This window comes from Miniopterus natalensis, chromosome 11 (assembly GCF_054644295.1).
Source record: "Miniopterus natalensis isolate mMinNat1 chromosome 11, mMinNat1.hap1, whole genome shotgun sequence".
Lineage (NCBI taxonomy): Eukaryota > Metazoa > Chordata > Mammalia > Chiroptera > Miniopteridae > Miniopterus > Miniopterus natalensis.
In genome coordinates this window covers 5,742,366-5,761,404 of record NC_142091.1, presented here as the reverse complement: position 1 = coordinate 5,761,404, position 19,039 = coordinate 5,742,366, and the positions used below count along the sequence as shown (strand labels likewise).

The 19,039-nt window shown below is 45.3% G+C and overlaps 1 protein-coding gene across 2 annotated transcripts in view; it reads left to right on the top strand.

The window, feature by feature from the left end:
* CBL (Cbl proto-oncogene) overlaps positions 1-13,900 on the top strand; it is a 116,161-nt gene extending 102,261 nt beyond the window's left edge. The window contains exons 13-16 of one of the 2 annotated variants that reach the window (XM_087821483.1): positions 7,591-7,731; positions 8,102-8,202; positions 8,916-9,098; positions 10,001-13,900. In XM_087821483.1, the coding sequence (XP_087677609.1) occupies positions 7,591-7,731; positions 8,102-8,202; positions 8,916-9,098; positions 10,001-10,278 (703 nt within the window). In that variant the 3' untranslated portion in view covers positions 10,279-13,900. Of the gene's footprint in view, positions 1-7,590; positions 7,732-8,101; positions 8,203-8,837; positions 9,099-10,000 lie in introns of both variants that reach the window. The other variant, XM_087821482.1, reaches the window with a different exon arrangement.
* The last annotated feature ends 5,139 nt before the right edge of the window (positions 13,901-19,039 follow it).

Below are 19,039 nucleotides of genomic sequence, written 5' to 3'. Positions count from 1 at the left end.
TCTTTTTGAGTTAATTTTGTATGTGGTGTTTCATTCTTGTGCATGTGGATATCCAGTTTTCCCAGCACCATTTGTTGAAAAGACTGCCCTTTCTTCATTAAAAATCTTAGCACCCTTGACAAAAATCATTTGATCATTTATGTGAGGGTTCATTTCTAGGCTTTCTATTTTATTTTGTTTCATCTGTCCTTATGCCAATACCACAGTTTTTTTCAATTAGTTAGGTTGTTGATTTGAGATCGCTCCTGTTTGTTTGTTTGTTTGTTTGTTTTGTTAATCCTCACCCGAGTATATTTTTCCCATTGATTTTTAGAGAGTGGAGGAGAGGGAAGGGGAGAGAGAGAAACATTGATGTGAGAGAGACACATAGATTGGTTGCCTCCTACATCTGCCCCAGGATCAAACCTGCAACCCAGGTTTGTGCCCTTGACTAGGAACTGAACTGGTGACCCTTCGGTGCGCAGCCACTGAACAACACTGGCCAGGGCAGATTGTTCCTTTTTGTTTTTTGGATACATCTTTATTGATTTCAGAGAGAGGAAAGGAGAGGGAGAGAGAGATAGAAACATCAATGATGAGAGTCATCGATTGGCTGCCTCCTGCACGCCCCCCCACTGGGGATCGAGCCCACAACCTGAGCATGTGCCCTAACTGAGAATTGAACCTCAATCTGCTGGATCCTAGGTCGATCCTCAGCCACTGAGCCGCGCTGGCCAGGCTTGTTCCTGTTTTTCAATGTAAGCATTTACAGCTATAAATTTACCCCTTAGCACTACTTTGACTGCATCCCATAAGTTTTGGTATGTTTTCGTTTTCATTCACCTCTAAATATTTTCTAATTTCTCTTGTAATTTCTTCTTTTATCAGATGGTTGTTTAAAAGTGTATTGTTTAATTTCCATAATTTTGTTAGTTTTTAATTTTGTTGTTATTGATTTCCAACTTCATCCTGTTATGGTCAGAGAAGATACTTTGTGTCATATCTGTCTTTTAAATTTTATTGGGACATAATTGTAGCCTAACATCCTGTCTGTCTGGAAAATGTCTAGGGGGCACTTGAGAAGCATGATTCAAGGTCAGAGTATTGGCACAGCTGGTTTCTGGTGAGGAATCTTCCTGGCTCCCAGGCTTTCATAACCTTCTTGCTGCGTTCTCGCCGCCTGTCCACAGGGAGAAGTACAGAGAGCAACAGCAAGGTCTCTGGTGTCTCTCTCTTTTTTTACTGGTGTCTCCTCTTATAAGGACAGCAATCCTGTTGAATCGGTGCCCCATGCTTATGACCTTATCCAGTCTTAATTACTTCCTCTGAGGCCCAGTCTCCAAATACAGTCACACGGGGGATGACGGCTTCAACATATGAATTTTGTGAGGACACACATTTTGACATGTCATATTTTCATTATTGTTCACTTCAAAATACATGCTCTTGCTTTTTGTGATTTCTTCTTTAATTCATCATTTATGTTATTGCCTGATTTCCAAACATTGATTTTCCAGTTATCCTTCTGTTACTGCTTTCTTGCTTCATTCCAGTATGGTCAGAAATCGTAGTCTGTACTTTAACTTCTGACATTTGTTGAGACCTTTTTTATTGACTAGTTCATAGTAAATTTCAGTGATACATCCCACCGTCATTTCATAAGAATGTGAATTCTGCAGCTGTTAGGCATAGCATTGTATAGATGTCAGCGAGGTCAAGTTTGCTAATTGCATTCAAATCTTCTATCTCCTTCCTAATTTTTTAACCTACATGTTCTGTCAGATACTAAGAGGAGTGTGTTAAATTCTCCCCTATAACTGTGGGTCTCTCTTCCTATTAGTTCTGTGCATTTGTATTTATATGTGACTAAATTTAAGGGGAATTTTTAAAGGAAGTGTTTTTTTTGTTGTTTGGGTTTTTTTGACCGTGTAAAGGAGGGACAGAAAAGTAACCACTTCTTGAGTGGAATGTTCTCATAAGCTACCTTTTGTGAGTGCCATGTTTATGACATAATCATTCCAAGTTTTGCATTGATGTCAGATTGCTACTCCTTTCTTTTAAGGACAGTGTTTTTGTAGTAAAATCACTGGTTTATACAAAGCTTTATTTAGGGGGTAAAGTTAAGCTGCTAAAACCCCATGTTGGCTGCTGCTGTTGAAATACTGTGCTTTGGGAGTGAAAAAAAGGTTATTTGTCTTAAAGAATTTTAAGAAAATGAGTTAGGAGACTTATTCATCTTTCCAGGGAACATACTGATTGATCTTAAAGACTAGACAGTTAGCCCGGCCAGGCGTGGCTCAGCGGTTGAGCATCAACCTAGGATCCAGGCAATCAGGGTTCGATTCCCGGTCAGGGCACATGCCCGGGTTGCGGGCTCAATCAGTGACTCTGTCATCATTGATGTTTTATCTCTCTCTCTCCCCCTCCTTTCCTCTCCCTGAAACCAATAAAGATATATTTAAAAAAAAAAAAAAAAAAGAGAGACTAGACAGTTAAGTAAACGGTGGCTGGAACATCTATTTTTCTACAAAGCTGGAAGAATGAACCCGGTTTTAGAAGAATGTATGACAAAATAAAACATGTGAAGCAGTGAAAAAAAAAAAAAGCAATTTAGAATTATTGATACTAAATAATTGTTTTATTATCCACTTTACTTCTTGCCTACCTTTGAAGTCTGCTTTGTCCTATATTAAAATAGCTACATCGGCTCTCTTAGTTGGTGTTTGCATGATCTCTTACCACCCTTTTACTTTCAGTTTTTCTGTGTTCTTACATTTAAAGGTGTATTTCTTATAAACAGTATATACTTTTCCCCCTTAAGTCCAGTCTAGCGTTTTTTCTTACAATAATTGGAATATTTGTTTCTACGCTTTTCCCTGTATTTTCTTTGTTCATTTCTCTACTTTGTGAAAGTACTTTTATTAAATGCATTTTGCCCCTTCAGCTCTTCTTTTAATAGCTATCCTATTAAAAGATTAAAAGAGAATTCCATCACACACCCTTCACTCATTAGAGTGTGCTCTTAACACTTTCTGGACATTTAAATTTCCCACGTTATTCCCTAGAACTCCTCAAGTCTTACTGCTTTGCACACTTCCATCCAGAACCTTTTCCTTCTGCCCAGAAAACTTCTTTTGGCGAGACAGACACAGACTGTGCAGGTGTGGGCGTGGATGAGCGTAGGTGTCTTCCATCAGTGAATTCTCCCAGGTTTTGTTTGACAGAAAATACCTTCTATTTCACTTTAAAAATTTTTAAAGACTTTTTTTACTGAGTGTAGTATTGGACTGGAGTTATTTTCTTTTAGCACTTTAAAAATAACATTGCACTACCATCTGGCTTCCATTGTGTCTGTTGAAAAATTAGCTCCCAGGCTTAAATTTGCTCTTTTCAACGTACTGTTTCTTTTCTGGACCTCTTTGTCTTTGGACCCCAGCAGTTTTTTGTTGTTTTTTTTAATATATCTTTATTGACTTAAGGGAGAAGAAAGGAGAGGGAGAGAGATAGAAACATCAATGATGAGAGAGTCATTGATCGCCTGCAGCCCGCAACCCAGGCGTGTTCCCTGACCGGGAATCGAACCCTGATCGCCTGGATCCTAGGCGAGCCACAGCCGGCTGGGCAGATCCCAGCAGATTTATTGTAATGCCTCTATGTAGTTTTTTGTGGGTTTTTTTTTCCCTCCTTTTTTTTTTAAATTTTATTTTTGTTTAAAATATTACAGATGTCCTATAGTTTTCTTTATAATTATTCTTCTTAAGGTTTGTAGACTTTTTGATTTTGTGATTTGATGTTTTTAATGTTTTAGAAAATTCTAGGCCACTATTTCTTAAAATAGACTGAGTAGTATAGTCTCTCTCTCTCTCTTGCTGCAACACTAACGACCTGAATGCTTGACTTCGCACCGTTCCTGACATAGGTGTTGTGCTCATTTCAGTGCTCTCCTCTTTTTTCCTGTCTTTAATTGGAGCAGTTCCTGCTATATGGCAAGTCCCTAATCTCTTTGGTAGTTTCTAATCTGCTCTAAACCCCTCTGTTGAATTTGCATTTCCAGATCTGTTTTTAGGCTCTAGAATTTCCATGTGATTTTTTCAGAAATGTATTGATCTGCTTTCTAATAAAAATTCTCCACCCTCTTTTATTGAACGTAGTATTTTAAAGGCCATACCTGTTAACTCTGACTGTGGTTCTCCAGCCTGGCAAGATAGCCAAAGTCTGTTCAGCTCCTCGGTGGCTGCCTTCTGCCTGGCTCATCAGAGCCTAACTCCATGTGCACAGTTCAGGGATTAGCAGTAACTCCTAGTGAAAATTGTAGGCAAAGTTTAAACCTAATTCTCTGCTCTCCTTTCTCCAGGCTTTTTGGCCCCTTACGGATTGGTCATCATGATACCTCAGAATCTGCAGCCTGTTGAAACTGCCTTGAAACCCACAGTTTAGCACAGCTAATAGGGGGCTTACATCCGTGTAATCTCCTTCTCTCTGGAATCTTAGCTTCCTCTCAAGTCTTGGTTGTCTAGTTGCCCTCCAGTGCCTTTCTTTTTTAATTTATTGAGGTGACACTGGTTAATAGGATCATACAGGTTTCAAGTGGGGGTTTCTATGTTACAGTATCTGTATATTACACTGTGTGCCCACCACCCAAAGTCAAATCATCTTCTGTCACCATATATTAGGTCCCTTTAATCCCCCACCTCTTTCCCTCTGGCAGCCACCACACCGCTGTTTGTGTCCACAAGTTTCAGTTTCATATCCCACATATGAGTGAAGTCATATGGTTCCTAGCTTTTCCTTCCAATGCCTTCTTTCTTTTGTATTTTATCCTGCTTTTATTGTTGCTTGTTCTAGGCAGATGGTGAGATGATGCTTGTTACTTGGCCACAGCTGTAAACATGTAAAATGTATATATGTTTTAGATCAAGATATAATTTTATATTCTCTCCTTTTTTAAACTTAGCATTACATCTTGGGCATTTCTCCCTGTTACTTAAAAAGTTCTTCAAAATCTGTACTTTTAAGGATTACATATATAATGTGACTATAACATCATATATTTTAATTATTCCCCTGTTGTTGGGTATTTATTTTATTTAAAAGCTTTTACTGTAATATATTTGTTCTGATAAATATAATCAGAGATGCAGCTAGGGTAGAATTTCTTCGATGAAAGATGGTAAATATTTAAATGTGTGTTTCCAAAATGCTCGCTGAGGATGAGGTGCAATGTTATATTTTTATCAACATCAACAAAAGAATTATAAACATTTTTGGTTGCCCCTTTAATGACCTTTTTCTTTCTATGACAGTAATATGTTAAAGGATATATAGAAAATACAGATCAGTGATGCTGGAGAAGTGGAAGTTGTCCATAATAACCTTACCATTAGTTAGCATGTGATGTGTGTTCATTGCCATTCCTATGTTTGTGGAGTCATGCTGTACATGCTGATTTTCACTAGGAATATCTCAGACATCTTAGGATGTCATTACATATTCTTCTACACAATGATTTTCAAATTATTTCAGTAGATGGCAGAGCAGAGGAGCTGACCGAAGTGTAACCTGTGTGAAGTAGATGAGACCTGCTGGGGTGGGAGCAGAAGTAGACTGGTGTGGCTCTTGCTTGGAGCTTCTAAGGCACTGAGGGACACAGTCGACTTCAGACATGTGTGTCTGTGTGGTTTAAAATTTATTCAGCATTATAAATAATGCTATAGTGAACATTCTTAATTATTTCCTCAGGGAAAATTCCTAGAAGTGTATAAGGGTTTGCATGTTTTGTTAAATAATTTTGCTGAGTTACACTCCAGAAAAGTTATAGCATATATTTATTATTTCTAACACTATATAAGAAAATATCCATTCAAAAACACACAACAGCCCTAGCTGGTTTGGTTCAGTGGTTAGAGCATCCTGGATTTGATTCCCAGGCAAGGGCACGTGCCTCAGTTGCAAGCTCAGTCCCCATCCCCGTTGGGGCCAGTGCGGGAGGCAGCCAGCTGATGTGTCTCTCACATCGATGTTCTCCCTCTCCCTTTCTCTCTCTCCCTCTCTCTCTCTTTCTCTTTCTCTCTGAAAAACAAAGGAAAAAATACCCTCGGGTGAGAACTAGAAAAAAGCACACAAAACACAACAGAAAGAAAGCACCATTTCCCCCATCTGCACCAGCGTTTGGTATTCTTTTTGTTAATCTTTATGGGTTGTTCCCCCCCACCAACATTTTATTATGAAAAGTTTCAGAGCATTGAGTCAGGATGGAAGATGTTTTATAGTGAGCATTAATATACTCACCTCCTGAATTCTATTAGTATTTTATTATGCTTGTTTTATCACACATTTATCTATCTGTACTTCTACCCACCCATCAGTCTTTCTTTATTGACCACATTTCCAGGCACATTGTAGATAGGTACAGTTCTACTTCAAAGCTTCAGCATGTAATGCACAAATAATAAAAGTAATATGTAGACATAAGAAAAAAATCTGAAGTGAGATTATAGGGGATTGTCATCTGTTAGGTTTCTGTAGCATTTAAGTGTTTTATAATAAGCACCTGTTGCTTTTATAATTAGGAAAAATAAACATCAAGTAAACACAGACAAATCCAATAGGTGTTTCTTCAAGTATTTAGAATGTGCAAAAACAGAGAGAGAAAGGGAGGAGAAACACTCAACTCATATTCCTAGAAGCAATTTTGGGTGCATGTGTATGTTTCTTACATGATTGTGTGTTTTTGTTGTTTTGTTTTGTTTTGTTTTGTCTCTGCCTAGTTTCAGAGGGTGGGGTGGCAGGAGAAGTTCTGTTTCAGAAGCTTAGTTTGAGAATGATGTCTGTGTGTAATGGCAAGATCCCTGAAGGCTGGGGTCCGAAGATCTGAGATAGTCCCAGAATTGATACTAACCTCCAAGAAACTTTATTTCTTCTTATTTCCCATTTTTCTTTTATAATAACAGTAGGAAACATGTTTATGCTACAAGATAGTATATGAGAAAGTTTTCAACAAGCTGTATATTCTTTGAAATCACAGGTAGATTTTAGAATTGAGATTTGTGTACATTCCTAGCAGAAGGACCTGCCGTTTCTTGTTTCCTGCCTAGTGAAAGAAAAGCCGGCGTTCTAGCTCTTGGACTGGTGTTCTAACTTACCTGGGCTCAGAGTGTAACTGGTAGAGAGTACTATCTCAGTATAATACATCTCAAACGTAATAGCCTCACCTTTGGTCAGTTAAAAGTGAAAATTGAAGTTAGTATGTTTTTTGTTTTTTTTAAATTTTCCCTTTTTATTGAATTTATTGGAGTGACCCTGGTTAGCAAAATTATATAGGTTTCATGTGCACAGTTCTACAACACATCATCTGTACATTATTGTGTGTTCACCACCCCAAGTCAAGTCTCCATCCATCCCCCCCATGCCCTCCTCCATTTTCACCCCCCAAGTTAGTGTCTTTTTAACAATTACCTCTCAGCCAGGAGAAATAACAGTTCCCTTGGCGGCATCTATTTTGCTTTGTCAAATTGGAGTTGTGGTTTGTTTGAAGACACTTATTTCATACTGGAAAGTTTTCCAGCTTAATTCTTTGTTTTCTTTTTCTGTTTTTTATTCTTCATCTTCCAGACCTCTTCCTGTGCCAAAGCTGCTGCCTGGGGAGCAGAGTGAAAGTGAGGAGGGCACAGAGTATATGACCCCTTCCTCTAGGCCTCTGGGGCTTCCGAAAGCGGAGGCGAAGCGGCCTTTAGAGACAGCCCAGAATGTGCGGTAGGTTCACAGCAGTCCTGTTTTGGAATTTAGTTGCCACCATGAGACCTGCTTGGCTTGCTGCTTTCACTAGCATTATCCAGCCACAATGAAAGCAGAAAGCAGCATCTGGCTCCTAATGTTTAAGAGTGCTAACAGCTACAAGCAACTCCACTTGTGTTTCCTCAACATCACAATAACCTCAAAACACACATCTATTATGCATCAGAAGAGTAGATTTTATGTTTCTTAGTGATCCTGGCAAAAGGATAATGTTCTCTCGATAGACTCTCAGGGTCTGCAATGGTAGTGAACAGATGAGTCTTAATAAGCTTGCAGGTGGCAGAGTTCTGCTTCTGAAGGTCACTGTGCTGCTTTCTTTCCGGCTCAGAGTGTGTGAGTGTGACCAGCAGGTTGATGGCTGCACATATGAGGCAATGTACAACATTCAGTCCCAGGTGGCGCCACCGGTCACAGAGAGCAGCACCTTTGGTGAGTAGCTACGCATTCTGCTACTTTAAAAATCATTGATGTGCCATAGGAATGAACCCGTAATATTTGGCTAGTGAGATAGCATGATCTAAGCAGAAAATTCTAAATAAAAATTTTAAATAATTTCATTTGCAAAATATCTTTTATCCACGGGCAGTAAAACCACCTCCTCTCTTTTATTTCCTGTTCACACAGCTAGTTTCTTCTGTGCTTTTTCACCCTCCCGGGGCTCGGAGACCCTCGTGGTAATGGCCTGGACCTGCAGTGCTGGCAGCTCCTTTTCCCTCCCATTGCTTTTTAGCATTGATGACATTCTTGTTGTGTGTGGGTGGTGAATACTCAGTTCCCTGTTAACTAGCTTGCCAAGTTGAAAGTGCAAGAATTGCAGCACACCCAAGACCCTTTGGCTGATCTTCCAAGGTGAAGTACAGATAAAATTTTGAATGAATGCTGTCAAGTGGCATTGAGTGGCTTAACCTTGGCAAAGGTAGCTTTTGACATGTTCAGAAAGGTAGAGCTGCAGAATTGGTATAGATTTTATTTTCTGTCTCTCTTCTCTGCACCCACAGGGCCCTACCTGGTTTTTGGCCTATAGTAAACATTCAGTAATGCTTTGACTCTGTACATACATGCAGGAGTGACTGGATGCCCCTACAGCACATGTGTTAGAGGGCGATGTGCATTAGAGGGTAACTGCGCAAACTCTGCTCTAGGGGAAGGTGACCAGGCTGCAGCCCGCGCCAGCCTTGGCCCTGAGGAATTGGAGAATGAAGAAGATGGCTATGATGTCCCTAAGCCGCCTGTGCCCTCAGCGCTGGCCCGCCGGACGCTCTCCGATATCTCTAACGCCAGCTCCTCCTTCGGCTGGTTGTCTCTGGAAGGTGACCCCACAGCAAGTGAGTCTCCAGGCTCCCTTGGGCTTGTGCTGAACTGCTGTATGGCTCCTGATTGATACTGAATAGAGACGCCTGGCTGCCTGGTGACAATAAGTCAGCAGCTGGAAGTAGCAGACTCAAAAGTATGTCTAAGTGGGAGGAACATTGGTCCCGGGTCCAAGTTAGGAAGTTAAACTGTAATCAGACCCTTGGGGATTTTGCCAGACTTAGAAATGAGGTTCTTCCTCAAGGAGGACCCTGGCTCTCCCGGGTGCGTGCCATGGTGGTGCTTAGCGAGCCAAGCCGATGGCTCAGACCACACATTCCCCTGGGGGCTGTGCTGGCTCAGGGAGACACACTGCAGGGCAGGGGCCAGCCCATCTGGGCCTTGTGCCGAGGTCTGTTTTCCTTGCACCTGTGGCTGCCGGGAGAGCAGCAGAACTGCTGTTGCTTGGACAGCTGGTGATGACACAGTATCCAGTCTCCGAAGCAGGTGGTGAGTTCGTGCTGCCCAGCCTCTTAATGCTTCACTGCACATCATGCTCATTGCTGTTCTCTTGTTTTCAAAAGGAGAATTCTAGTGTCTTCTCTGGCGGCCTGGGAAAAACTTAAAGCATAATGCAGGCAGTGCTGTGTGTGGAGACTCGTTGCCAAGTGTAAAGCATGATGCAAATGCAGATGCTCTGTGATTATGATGGCGACAACTGGGGCTAGTGGCCAGGCGCAGGGTGCGCTTAGAAGGCAGCTCCTGCTGCAAGGGGAGGCTGGGCACTAAAACCCTTGAACCAGCCTTCTCACTGGAGAGCATGTGTTCCCAGGTGATGGAAGGTCAGTGATACCTGATGCTGGCACATTGGTGTTACTACAGCCATTAAGGCAGGGTCCCCCAGATTGGCAAACATTTTCTTTCTTATTTCTTCTAGACTTCACTGAGGGTTCCCAAGTTCCCGAGAGGCCTCCCAAGCCGTTCCCTCGGAGAATCAACTCTGAACGAAAGGCCAGTCACTGCCAGCCAGGTGCTGCCACTGCCACCACCACCTCGCCGCAGCTCTCCAGTGAGATCGAGAACCTCATGAGCCAGGGCTACTCCTACCAGGACATTCAGAAAGCTTTGCTCATTGCCCACAACAACATCGAAATGGCCAAAGATATCCTCCGGGAATTTGTCTCTATTTCTTCTCCTGCCCATGTAGCAACCTAGCACACCACCACCTGCTGCAGCCGGAGGGAGAGGATGGGCCGGGAGCTCTTCCTCAAGCAGCACCTGATGGCACGAGCGTCTGTGGAGGCTCTGGAGTGAAGGTCGGCCTGTCTGCTGGCGCCGCCTCTGGGGTGCTAAGATTTCAAAGGAGTGGGATGACAAGGGAGCAGCTGGTGTTTTCTTATTTTATCTGTTTTGGGAGGCACTTGAAGGTGTCCTCAGTCCCCACTTAGAGAGTGTGGGTTTCTAAAAATGGTAGCCTACCTGGGGAACAGTCCAGAAAGCAGTAAGAAGAAGGAGTGCTGTACTCTGGATCCTGATGGAAGACTTAAGGTTTCCTGGGTGAGGAATGTGGTGTGTGCGTGTGTATGTCTGTGGTTGTGTGTGTCCCGTGATAATGAGATTAACTTGCTGTCTGTGTTAATCCCGGGCAGGGACAATTAGCACAAGAGAGTTAGGAAGGAATCTTTTTAAAGCTCCCATGTACTGTGGTATTGTACTGACCCCAGTGTGTATTACAGCTTCAACACTCCCTGTGGTTTGGATTCTACCCTTAGCTAAACTCTTGTATTTTTAGAATTCCCTCCCTTAGCCTTTCCCCTTCCCTCTTTCCTCCTCCTCCTTGTGTCTCTCACTGGCACTTGGCTTGCTGTGACCAGCCTTATTGAAGCCAAATGACTTACAGGATGTTCTTTATTATGTGTGATGGTGTCGGTTTGGTTGGTAGATAGGTGGGGCAAAAGTACGGTTGCTGTGTCATTACAGTCACGTTTGATACCAGCAGCTAACACTAGTCACTCCAAAGCACCGTGTCTCTAGGAACACTGAGTCTGGTAAAGTGAGGCGTTTTCATGGTCATACTATGTAATGACCGGTCTGAGATAGAGGCCTTCAGATACATTCCGTGCCCCCCCTAGAGAGCAGCCTGTGGAGCCAGTTGTCTTGGTGCAGGTGTGTGCCTGTCAGGTCATGAGTGTTTCTGCTGAACCAGAAGGGCAAACATTTGTTTCCAGCCTGGCTTTCTGGCCTGACCGCCCTGAGGCGCTCAGGAAGCCTCATTCACGTGCTCTTCACCTTGTCATCCGTAAAATGCACAGAATAGACAATACGGACTTGCTTACCCAGTTTTTCTTCCCAGTGAGTGAATTCCAGCTTACATGGGTGTCTCCCTTTGAACATAAGGTCATTTTTTCAGAAGGGGTTTTTCCTTTGCCCTCCAGGAACAGGGCACCGTCCACATAGTAGCACAGCGCTTTGCTGATAATTAGCACCAGCCCTGCATCGGTGCCACCCAACAACTTGGTTTTCTCTTGTGCCTGGGCTTTGGGGATGTAGCATTTCCTTCCCCTTTCCTATTCACCTTAGGTCCCGTGTACACGTTAATGACCGTGTTCCCCCAGTAACTAGACGCTGTTTAGTGTAGTAAATGACTTTACTGAAGTCGGAGACAGTCTGAGCAGCCAGGCCGCTCATGTGACTGCAGGCTCCTAAGTAGACTCAGCAGTGTGGAGCACCCTGCCCATCTGCAGGTACTGCTGAGCGGCCTCTCGGGCTCAGCGCACTTACCCAAAGTCCTGGGCTGACTTCCCAGCACAGTGCAGCCTCTCCCGCACCTGAAGCAATCCTGCTCTTTGACGAATCTGCCCTCCTCAGAATCTAAAGCTTGTTTTTGCCTTTAGATCCACACAGAAACAACTCTCCTTGGATCTGTTTCCTGTCTCGTCATCTTTGTAACTGAAACTTCTCCTAAGGTTTCTCTTGGCTGTCAGCTCTTCCGAGGTCTTTCAGTTTTACTCTCTTATCTCGGAGCCCCTTACGTTCTCATAGTGGGCAGCACGGGGCTTCTCGTTGCTCCGCATGATTGTCCAGTGTCTCCTCTGCAAGGTGGAGCAGAGCGTGGTCCCCCAGGTGCGGAGGCCCTCACTGGGGTGGGGGCAGAGGACAGTGGCAGCGAGAGGAAACAGTAACTTGACGTTCCTTTCTAAAAGCCAGATTAGTGTTTCATTTGTGGTAACATTTACTTTTGTATTTTGTTGAGATTTTGAAGGCCTCTAGACAAAGAACTAAAGTGGCAGCAGGTTCCATGCCTCTCTACACTGAAATGTCCGTATCTGTAGACACTGCCCACAGTCTGAAGATCTATCAAGAGACCACAGCCCTGGCATCCAAAGTCTTCGTTAGAGAGTATGTCCTTGCTTATGCAGGCTCAGGGCAGGTCCACCCTCTTTTCCCAGTGGAGCACTTGTGTGGCTTTCTGGCCCTTCCTGAGCTGGGCTGCAGGTGCTTGTGTTGAACTTGTGCACCACTGATTGGATGGTTAATAGCTTGTCCCCTGTGTATCTGGGGGCATTCAGAGTTCTAGACGCCTGGAAGGTTTTTCCGTTTGGCTGGCGCTCTGTGTGCACCTGGGTCCACGCCTGAGAGTGCCAGGCGATCCTCAGGACAGTTTTCATATGGCTCTTGTTTTGAGGATATTACAGAAACATTAATTTCTTTTTTAAAAAATATATCTTTATTGATTTCAGAGAGAGGAAAGGAGAGGGAGAGATAGATAGATAGAAACATCAATGATGAGAGAGTCATTGATCGGCTGCCTCCTGCATGCCCCCAACTGGGGATCAAGCCTGAAAACTGGGCATGTGCCCCGACCAGGAATTGAACCCCGATCGCCTGGATCCTAGGTCGATGCTCAACCGCTGAGCCACGCTCGGCCGGGCAACATTAATTTCTTAAACTTTTGACTAAGGCCCTAATAAGTCATCCCTCAAACTCCATTTGTATGGCAATTTTTAATTCTTTGGCTCTGCTCTGAATTTAACTAAAATTGCCCTTTCACAGGCAGGCTTTGAGTTTTGCCATTTTTGGTAAACTTACCCCTTTCCCTTCTATCACAAATGAGCCCTCCCCTACTAACTTCCAGGTGGGTGAGGTAGAAGCCACTTTGATGGCTCTCCTTTTCTTAAACGCATTAGGCTATTCTATTTAACCCAATCTCCTGCTTTTTGAGTTGCTTTTTAAAAAAATATATCCTCACCTGAGGAAAAGTTTTTATTGATTTTGAGAGAGGAAGGGAGAGAGGGAAGGAGGGAGGGGGAGAGAGAGAGAGAGAGAGAAACATCGATTGATTGCCTCCCGTATGCACCCCAACTGGGGATTAAAGTCACAACCCAGGCATGTGCCCTTACCAGGAATCGAACCTGCAACCTTTTGGTGTATGGGATGACATTCAACCAACTGAGCCACCCAGCCAGGGCTCCTGGGTTGCTTTACACGGCCTGCACACCGCAGTAACTGGGTGGCTGCTTTGCAATACTTGCAGTCATTTGCCCCTGCTATCTCCCACTAACACACAGGGCTCTCAAAGTGGGGGAGAACTGTGGGCTCTCAGATACTCCTCCCTGTAGGTAATCCTCCATGTAAATAGTGGGTGGTCATTTCTCCCAATGCCCTCTCCCCTCAGCCCCACTCTAGCGGCTTTCCCACTCTCCCTTTCTCTCCTGGTACAGACTCTCAGCACCAGGGCCCAGGGGTATCATTTTGCTGTTTTGTGGATTAAAAAAAACATTTTGCATGTGTGTTGGGGGGGTGCTTCTCTTCACACTTGAAGTATTTATTTCTTCTATAGAAAAGTAAAATATATTTTATGGTCCAAACAGCAAACTTATAAATGAATTTTTGTAAATTTGTTTGCAAAGTAGGGACTCAGCTGTGTGTTCTGTTTAAGGCACTATTAACAAGACCTAGACCCTTTGTTTTCTTCTTTATTGAGATATAATTGGCATAACATATATTAGTTTTAGGTGTTGTAAGTTTAGTAAGCATCCATTACCATACAAAATTACAGAACTCTTTTTCCTTGTGTTGAGAACTTTTAAGACTTATTCTTGGCAATGTTCACATATGTGCTGAGGGTCAACATGGGTGGGTGAGAGTGAGGGTGCGCGCAGAATCTTCTCTGCCTCACCTCACGGTATCAGGGGCTGCAGAACTTCCTCCAGCTGTTTGCTAGCCCCCCTCTTACTGTTCTCCCTGACTCCGCCCATGGAGTAACTGCCCCGACCGCGGGCCTGTCTGCCAGCTTGTTCATGCAGCAGACAGATGTGAGTGATCAGCATGCGCAAGGTGTCAGCCCTGGCCTTCCCTGCCACCAGGCAGTGGATTCGCTAGTGGCAGGATTGCACTTGGGCTGCCTGGCACTAGCTTTTGGCCCTTCCTGATGAGATTGTGTAGTTTTTACAGCTTTTACATCTCCTTTTAGAGCCATCCTGCTTAACATCAGTTCATGATGCTCCCATTACTCCTATTGTCTTCCTGTAGCCTTGATAATGTCTGGGAGTTTCCTCAGCATAAGTCTCATGGGTACTTTACTGTATTTCAAGTGGAACCTGTGTGGTGGGTTGAGGGGCATGTTGGCTCAGAGCTGCACTGTAGGGCAGTTGAATGTTTAAGCAAAGCGTCTGCCCACAGCTCCCTTTCCAGTCTAGTGCCTTCCTTCACCTTCCTACTGAGCCTTGCATGTTCCCAATCTCCCTTGTTGGGAGGTTTCCTTATCAGCCTTCTGGGACCTGTCACCGTCTCCCATTCTACTTGGAACTTGTTTCCCAATCCTTCAACAACCTCTGCAGCCAACCCTGTGTCTTAGAATGGCTGAAGGTGCAGGAGAGGGATGGGCCCTTGTCCTGGGTCCTGATCTTCAACCAGTTTGGTCTCCCTAGAGTCAGGCAGTAAAGTAGACGGAACTCAGTCGGTTCTCAGAAATGTCAGTTTCTGTCTCTTGAGGTAGGGAGCAGAGAGCTTAAGAGACCCTAGACCTGGGTCACAGTTAGTACACCCTCCTAGACTTTCGGGCTTTGTTCCCACCTGACGTGCTCCGGTTCACAGAAAGCATCACCATCGCCTTCCCTGTCCAGTTGCTCTGATCTCCGACTACATTAACAGTCTCTCTAGAATTGCACACACCCGTCCAACACATGGAGGAGGGTGCACCGTGGAAGAAGGTCAAGTTTGTATCTTTGTCCTGTTTGGGAATCCTTTGGATGCAAGAAACAGAAGTACTCAGGGTAAAAGAAAGAGGGAGTCATAGGATGCAGGGTGTTTCCGAGAACCCAGGAGAGGAAATGCAGCTGCCTCTTGCATGGAGCTGGAGCTGGATCCTGTGTGCCTAGGCCTTCAGCCTGTCTGTCCACTTATTGGCATAAATCAGCCCAAAATAGACACCCCAGCGTTCCAGTCCACGTGGCTCCCAACTCAAGATCACCGTGCAGATTCCCAGTGCCTCTTACGTTAAGAAAGAATGTGCCCCGCCCACCAGTCAGCCTCACCACCCAGGCCTCAGCAGCATCTCCCTCGGGGGTGAGGGTTCCCAGAGAAGGGGTACAGATGAGACAGGTGCCCTGAAAGTACTTCAGGAGTAAACAATGAGCGTGCTGCTGTTCTGAGCGAGAAAAGGCAGCTGTGGGACTGTCTGGGACATCAAGGAAATTCTTAGGTGTAAATTAATTCAGGTTGCAATCTTTTCTCTTTTTCTTCTCTATGAGTCTTGGCATCCAGTATTTGTTATCTCCCTGTTGAGGACAAGTTTCTCCTGTTGCAGAGCTAGTCTGTTATTAGTGTGACATTTCTTGGCCCTCACTCAATCTCAGGTTTGTAGCCTCCTTTCATGTTAGAGCGCGTATCACAAATCCCACTGTGGTCGCCATGGCCTTCTGGGCTCCCTTCAGGTTTCAGTACTGCCGTATTCATCCTGTGGCCTGTGTCCCCCCTCACCTCCTCCTCACCCTTCCATTTGGTCTCTCCTGTGTGAGGGTAGCTCCTCAGTAAGACTCGCAGGCCAGCTTCCCTGGGTACCTTAGAAACCATGCAGTGGTTGGGAGTTGTCAGGATATAGTTACATACAGGGCTCAGCTTGGAAGGGAGTTTTTCCTGCGAGCCCCTGGCAGGACACCTTCGCCTTCCCTGCCCAGTGCTTGCTTTGTAGTCCTGTATTAAAACTTTTATGTTTTTATTTTTTAAAACTGAGCTTCTGCTTTCCTCTTTGGTCTTCATCTCATCCTAGAGCTGTCCTGTGTGAGGCATTCCATAGCATACCTTAAACTGTCGGCGCTGTTAGATATGCCTGGGAGGAACCTTACAGTCCAAAGATGGCACTGGGCACCTGGAGGCTGGGCTGTCAGACTCATGAGATCTGGTCTGGGCCCTGGAGCTGAGGAGCAGGGATAGCAGTGCACATGTCCTCAGTGTCCCAGGACATCTGGCTTGGTTTCAAGGTTAGGGATGGGTGCCATGTTTCTTGGTTCTGGAAAACAGCACAAGAGTAAGAGGTGGGGAAGAAGGGGTGCAGGCTCTGTGTGCAAGCTCCTTCCTAGTCCGACGGAAAGTGCTGCCCTTTCCTTGCACAGTGCCTAAGACATGTACTCCCTCCCCTCCGCCTGCACAGAGCAAAGGCCCAAAGCCAGCCTCCCATCTGTGGATTTGACAGCCGAACAAATCCAAAGCGGCGAGTTCCGATTGCCCGTCTCACATTCTGGATTCAGTCCCCAAAAGTCAATGCAAGAGGCACCCTCCACTGCCCCTCACAAGTTCTAGCCCTGAACCAGCCTGGGAGGCAGGGGCTTGCTCAACAAGTGCTCTGTGCAGCTGCTCAGGCCCCGCTGGAGGCAGGCAGTGCCCTCTCCCGGCCTCTGACCCTGCTGGGATGGCCGAGGGTAGCCACCCTCTGCTTAGAGCCTGTAATCTGTTCCCTCCTCCTCGGCCCCTTCCGTGGCCTCCTGCTGCCGGGGTGAGGAAGCCTGGGGGCGGGTGGGCGCAGTGCCCGGGAGAGATGCTGCCTGCCCTGCCCCTTGTAGTTCCCGTGTCTTGTACCTGCTGAGCCCTGGCTGGCCTGGCCCCTATGAAGCACCCGACACCCGCTTTCTCGCTGTGGTGATTTGGAACTTTTAACCTTATATATCTTTTTCCTTTTGCTTTGTTTAAAACAAAGCAATTTTTAGCACACTGAAGAAAAAAAAAAAGCTAAACATTCTGTGCCTTTCTAAGGCAGCACTGTATCCCAGGCTGCATCTTAGAGCTTAATATGGAAACACCAGTCTCAGCCCCGCTCTGCCACGTGTCACTGTCCCCAGGCCAGGGAGGAAGCTGGCACACAGGGTAGCATGGCTGGTCCCTTTCCTGCCATGAGCTTAGTTGGAAGAATGGGCAGGGGACTGGGGGTCCTTTGGTTGGTTCCAGTCAGCCTTAGTTACCAGCTTGAGTGGTGTCTCTGGCAGGACAGCAATGTCCTGTGACTCTGGGTCTGCCTGGACTTCAAGTCCCAGCCTCCAGATCCCAGGATGACCGCTGTGTGGGAGAGCCAGGTGGACTCTCCTGAGAAGGGTGGTTTTGTCTTCCATTTTGGTGGATCCTGAACTGGCCTAGACCTCCTGCCTCTCCCTTGCGTGTGAAGCTTCATACTTAAAGCATTAAGCAGCTGGTGCCTCTATGGGATCGTTTTCCCTGGGAAGGCAGCAGGAAAGGTGTCCCGACACCTGTCCTCATATGGTGGCCACTAGGTTTCGGGGGGGGAGGGGAATGTTTTCTATATGACGGCATCTTCCTTCTCTCCCCTTCCTCGGTTTCCCCACCTCATCAAGGAGGTGGAGAGTCCCTCTGACGCCCCATTTGACTGCACATCCTGGTCTGGGCGGGGCTGCAGAGCCGTGTGTGTCAGTGTTAAACATGAAAACTTAGGTGGGATTTTTGTTGGCTATTTTAAAAATGTGTCATTAATATAAAAAATTTTATATTAGTATTTAATCTTTCTCACATGTAAAGAAAGAAAAACAGAAGGTAAATATTCTTACAGAGACTAGCAGAGCTTTAAGATTCGTTTCATTTTAAGTCCATTTTTTGCCAGTGTATTAATGTTTAGAGGTCTGTTATACTAATGTTATTTATTAATTTTTTTCATTTATATAGTTAACTAAAGAGCTTTTCCAAGCACCCATGTCTGTAAAGTATTTTTAAATAAAGTTTCTTTTGTTGTAGCCGACTTGAGTTCCTGCTTTCCCGGGGGGCGGAGGATGATAACTGGGGAGCTATAGGTGTGCTCATCACAGGTCTGCATGCTGCCTGCCGCTTCTGGGGCAAGTGCAGGTGACAGGAAGCCCGCCAGGCTTTGGGCGCCTGCTGCCGAGCAGTGGGGGTCGCCCAGTGGTGGAGCTGAACCACTTGCTCTGCTGCAGCTGCTAGGGTGGTGGTCCTTCTGGACAGTTCCACGTGTAGCCCAGGCCACCGTGGTTCCCACAGTGAAGGAAGCGCAGTGAAAGGGTTCTGGGACAACCAAGCTTTATTCTCCATGTGCGCGCACGTGTGTAAAGGAAGCTTTGCAAATTTACAACCTAACAAAACCACACACACAGATACACACACACGCTCTGGCCCCAGTTTCTCATCCTTAAAGCACCATCCTCCCACTGGGGTCCTTCTTTGGGGGTCTAGGTCCATTAGCTCAATTTGTAGAAGTTTGGTGCTAGTATAACTGATCTTAATCCCCTTAAAGGACCACATGGACCTCATCTCTGCCCTACTCTCGCCTTTCAGTCTATGATCACGAGCTGACTGAACAGAGGGGCTGTGCTCCATGGCCTCCACTCTGGGAACATGCTCAGCTTCCCCGCTGCAGGGACAGAGATAGAGCCAGCGCATCTTTGAAGGAATGACACCAGTTCCTGGCTTCTGCCCAGGGAAAGGGGTGTCACAAAAGGGACTCCTGCAGGCAGGCAGG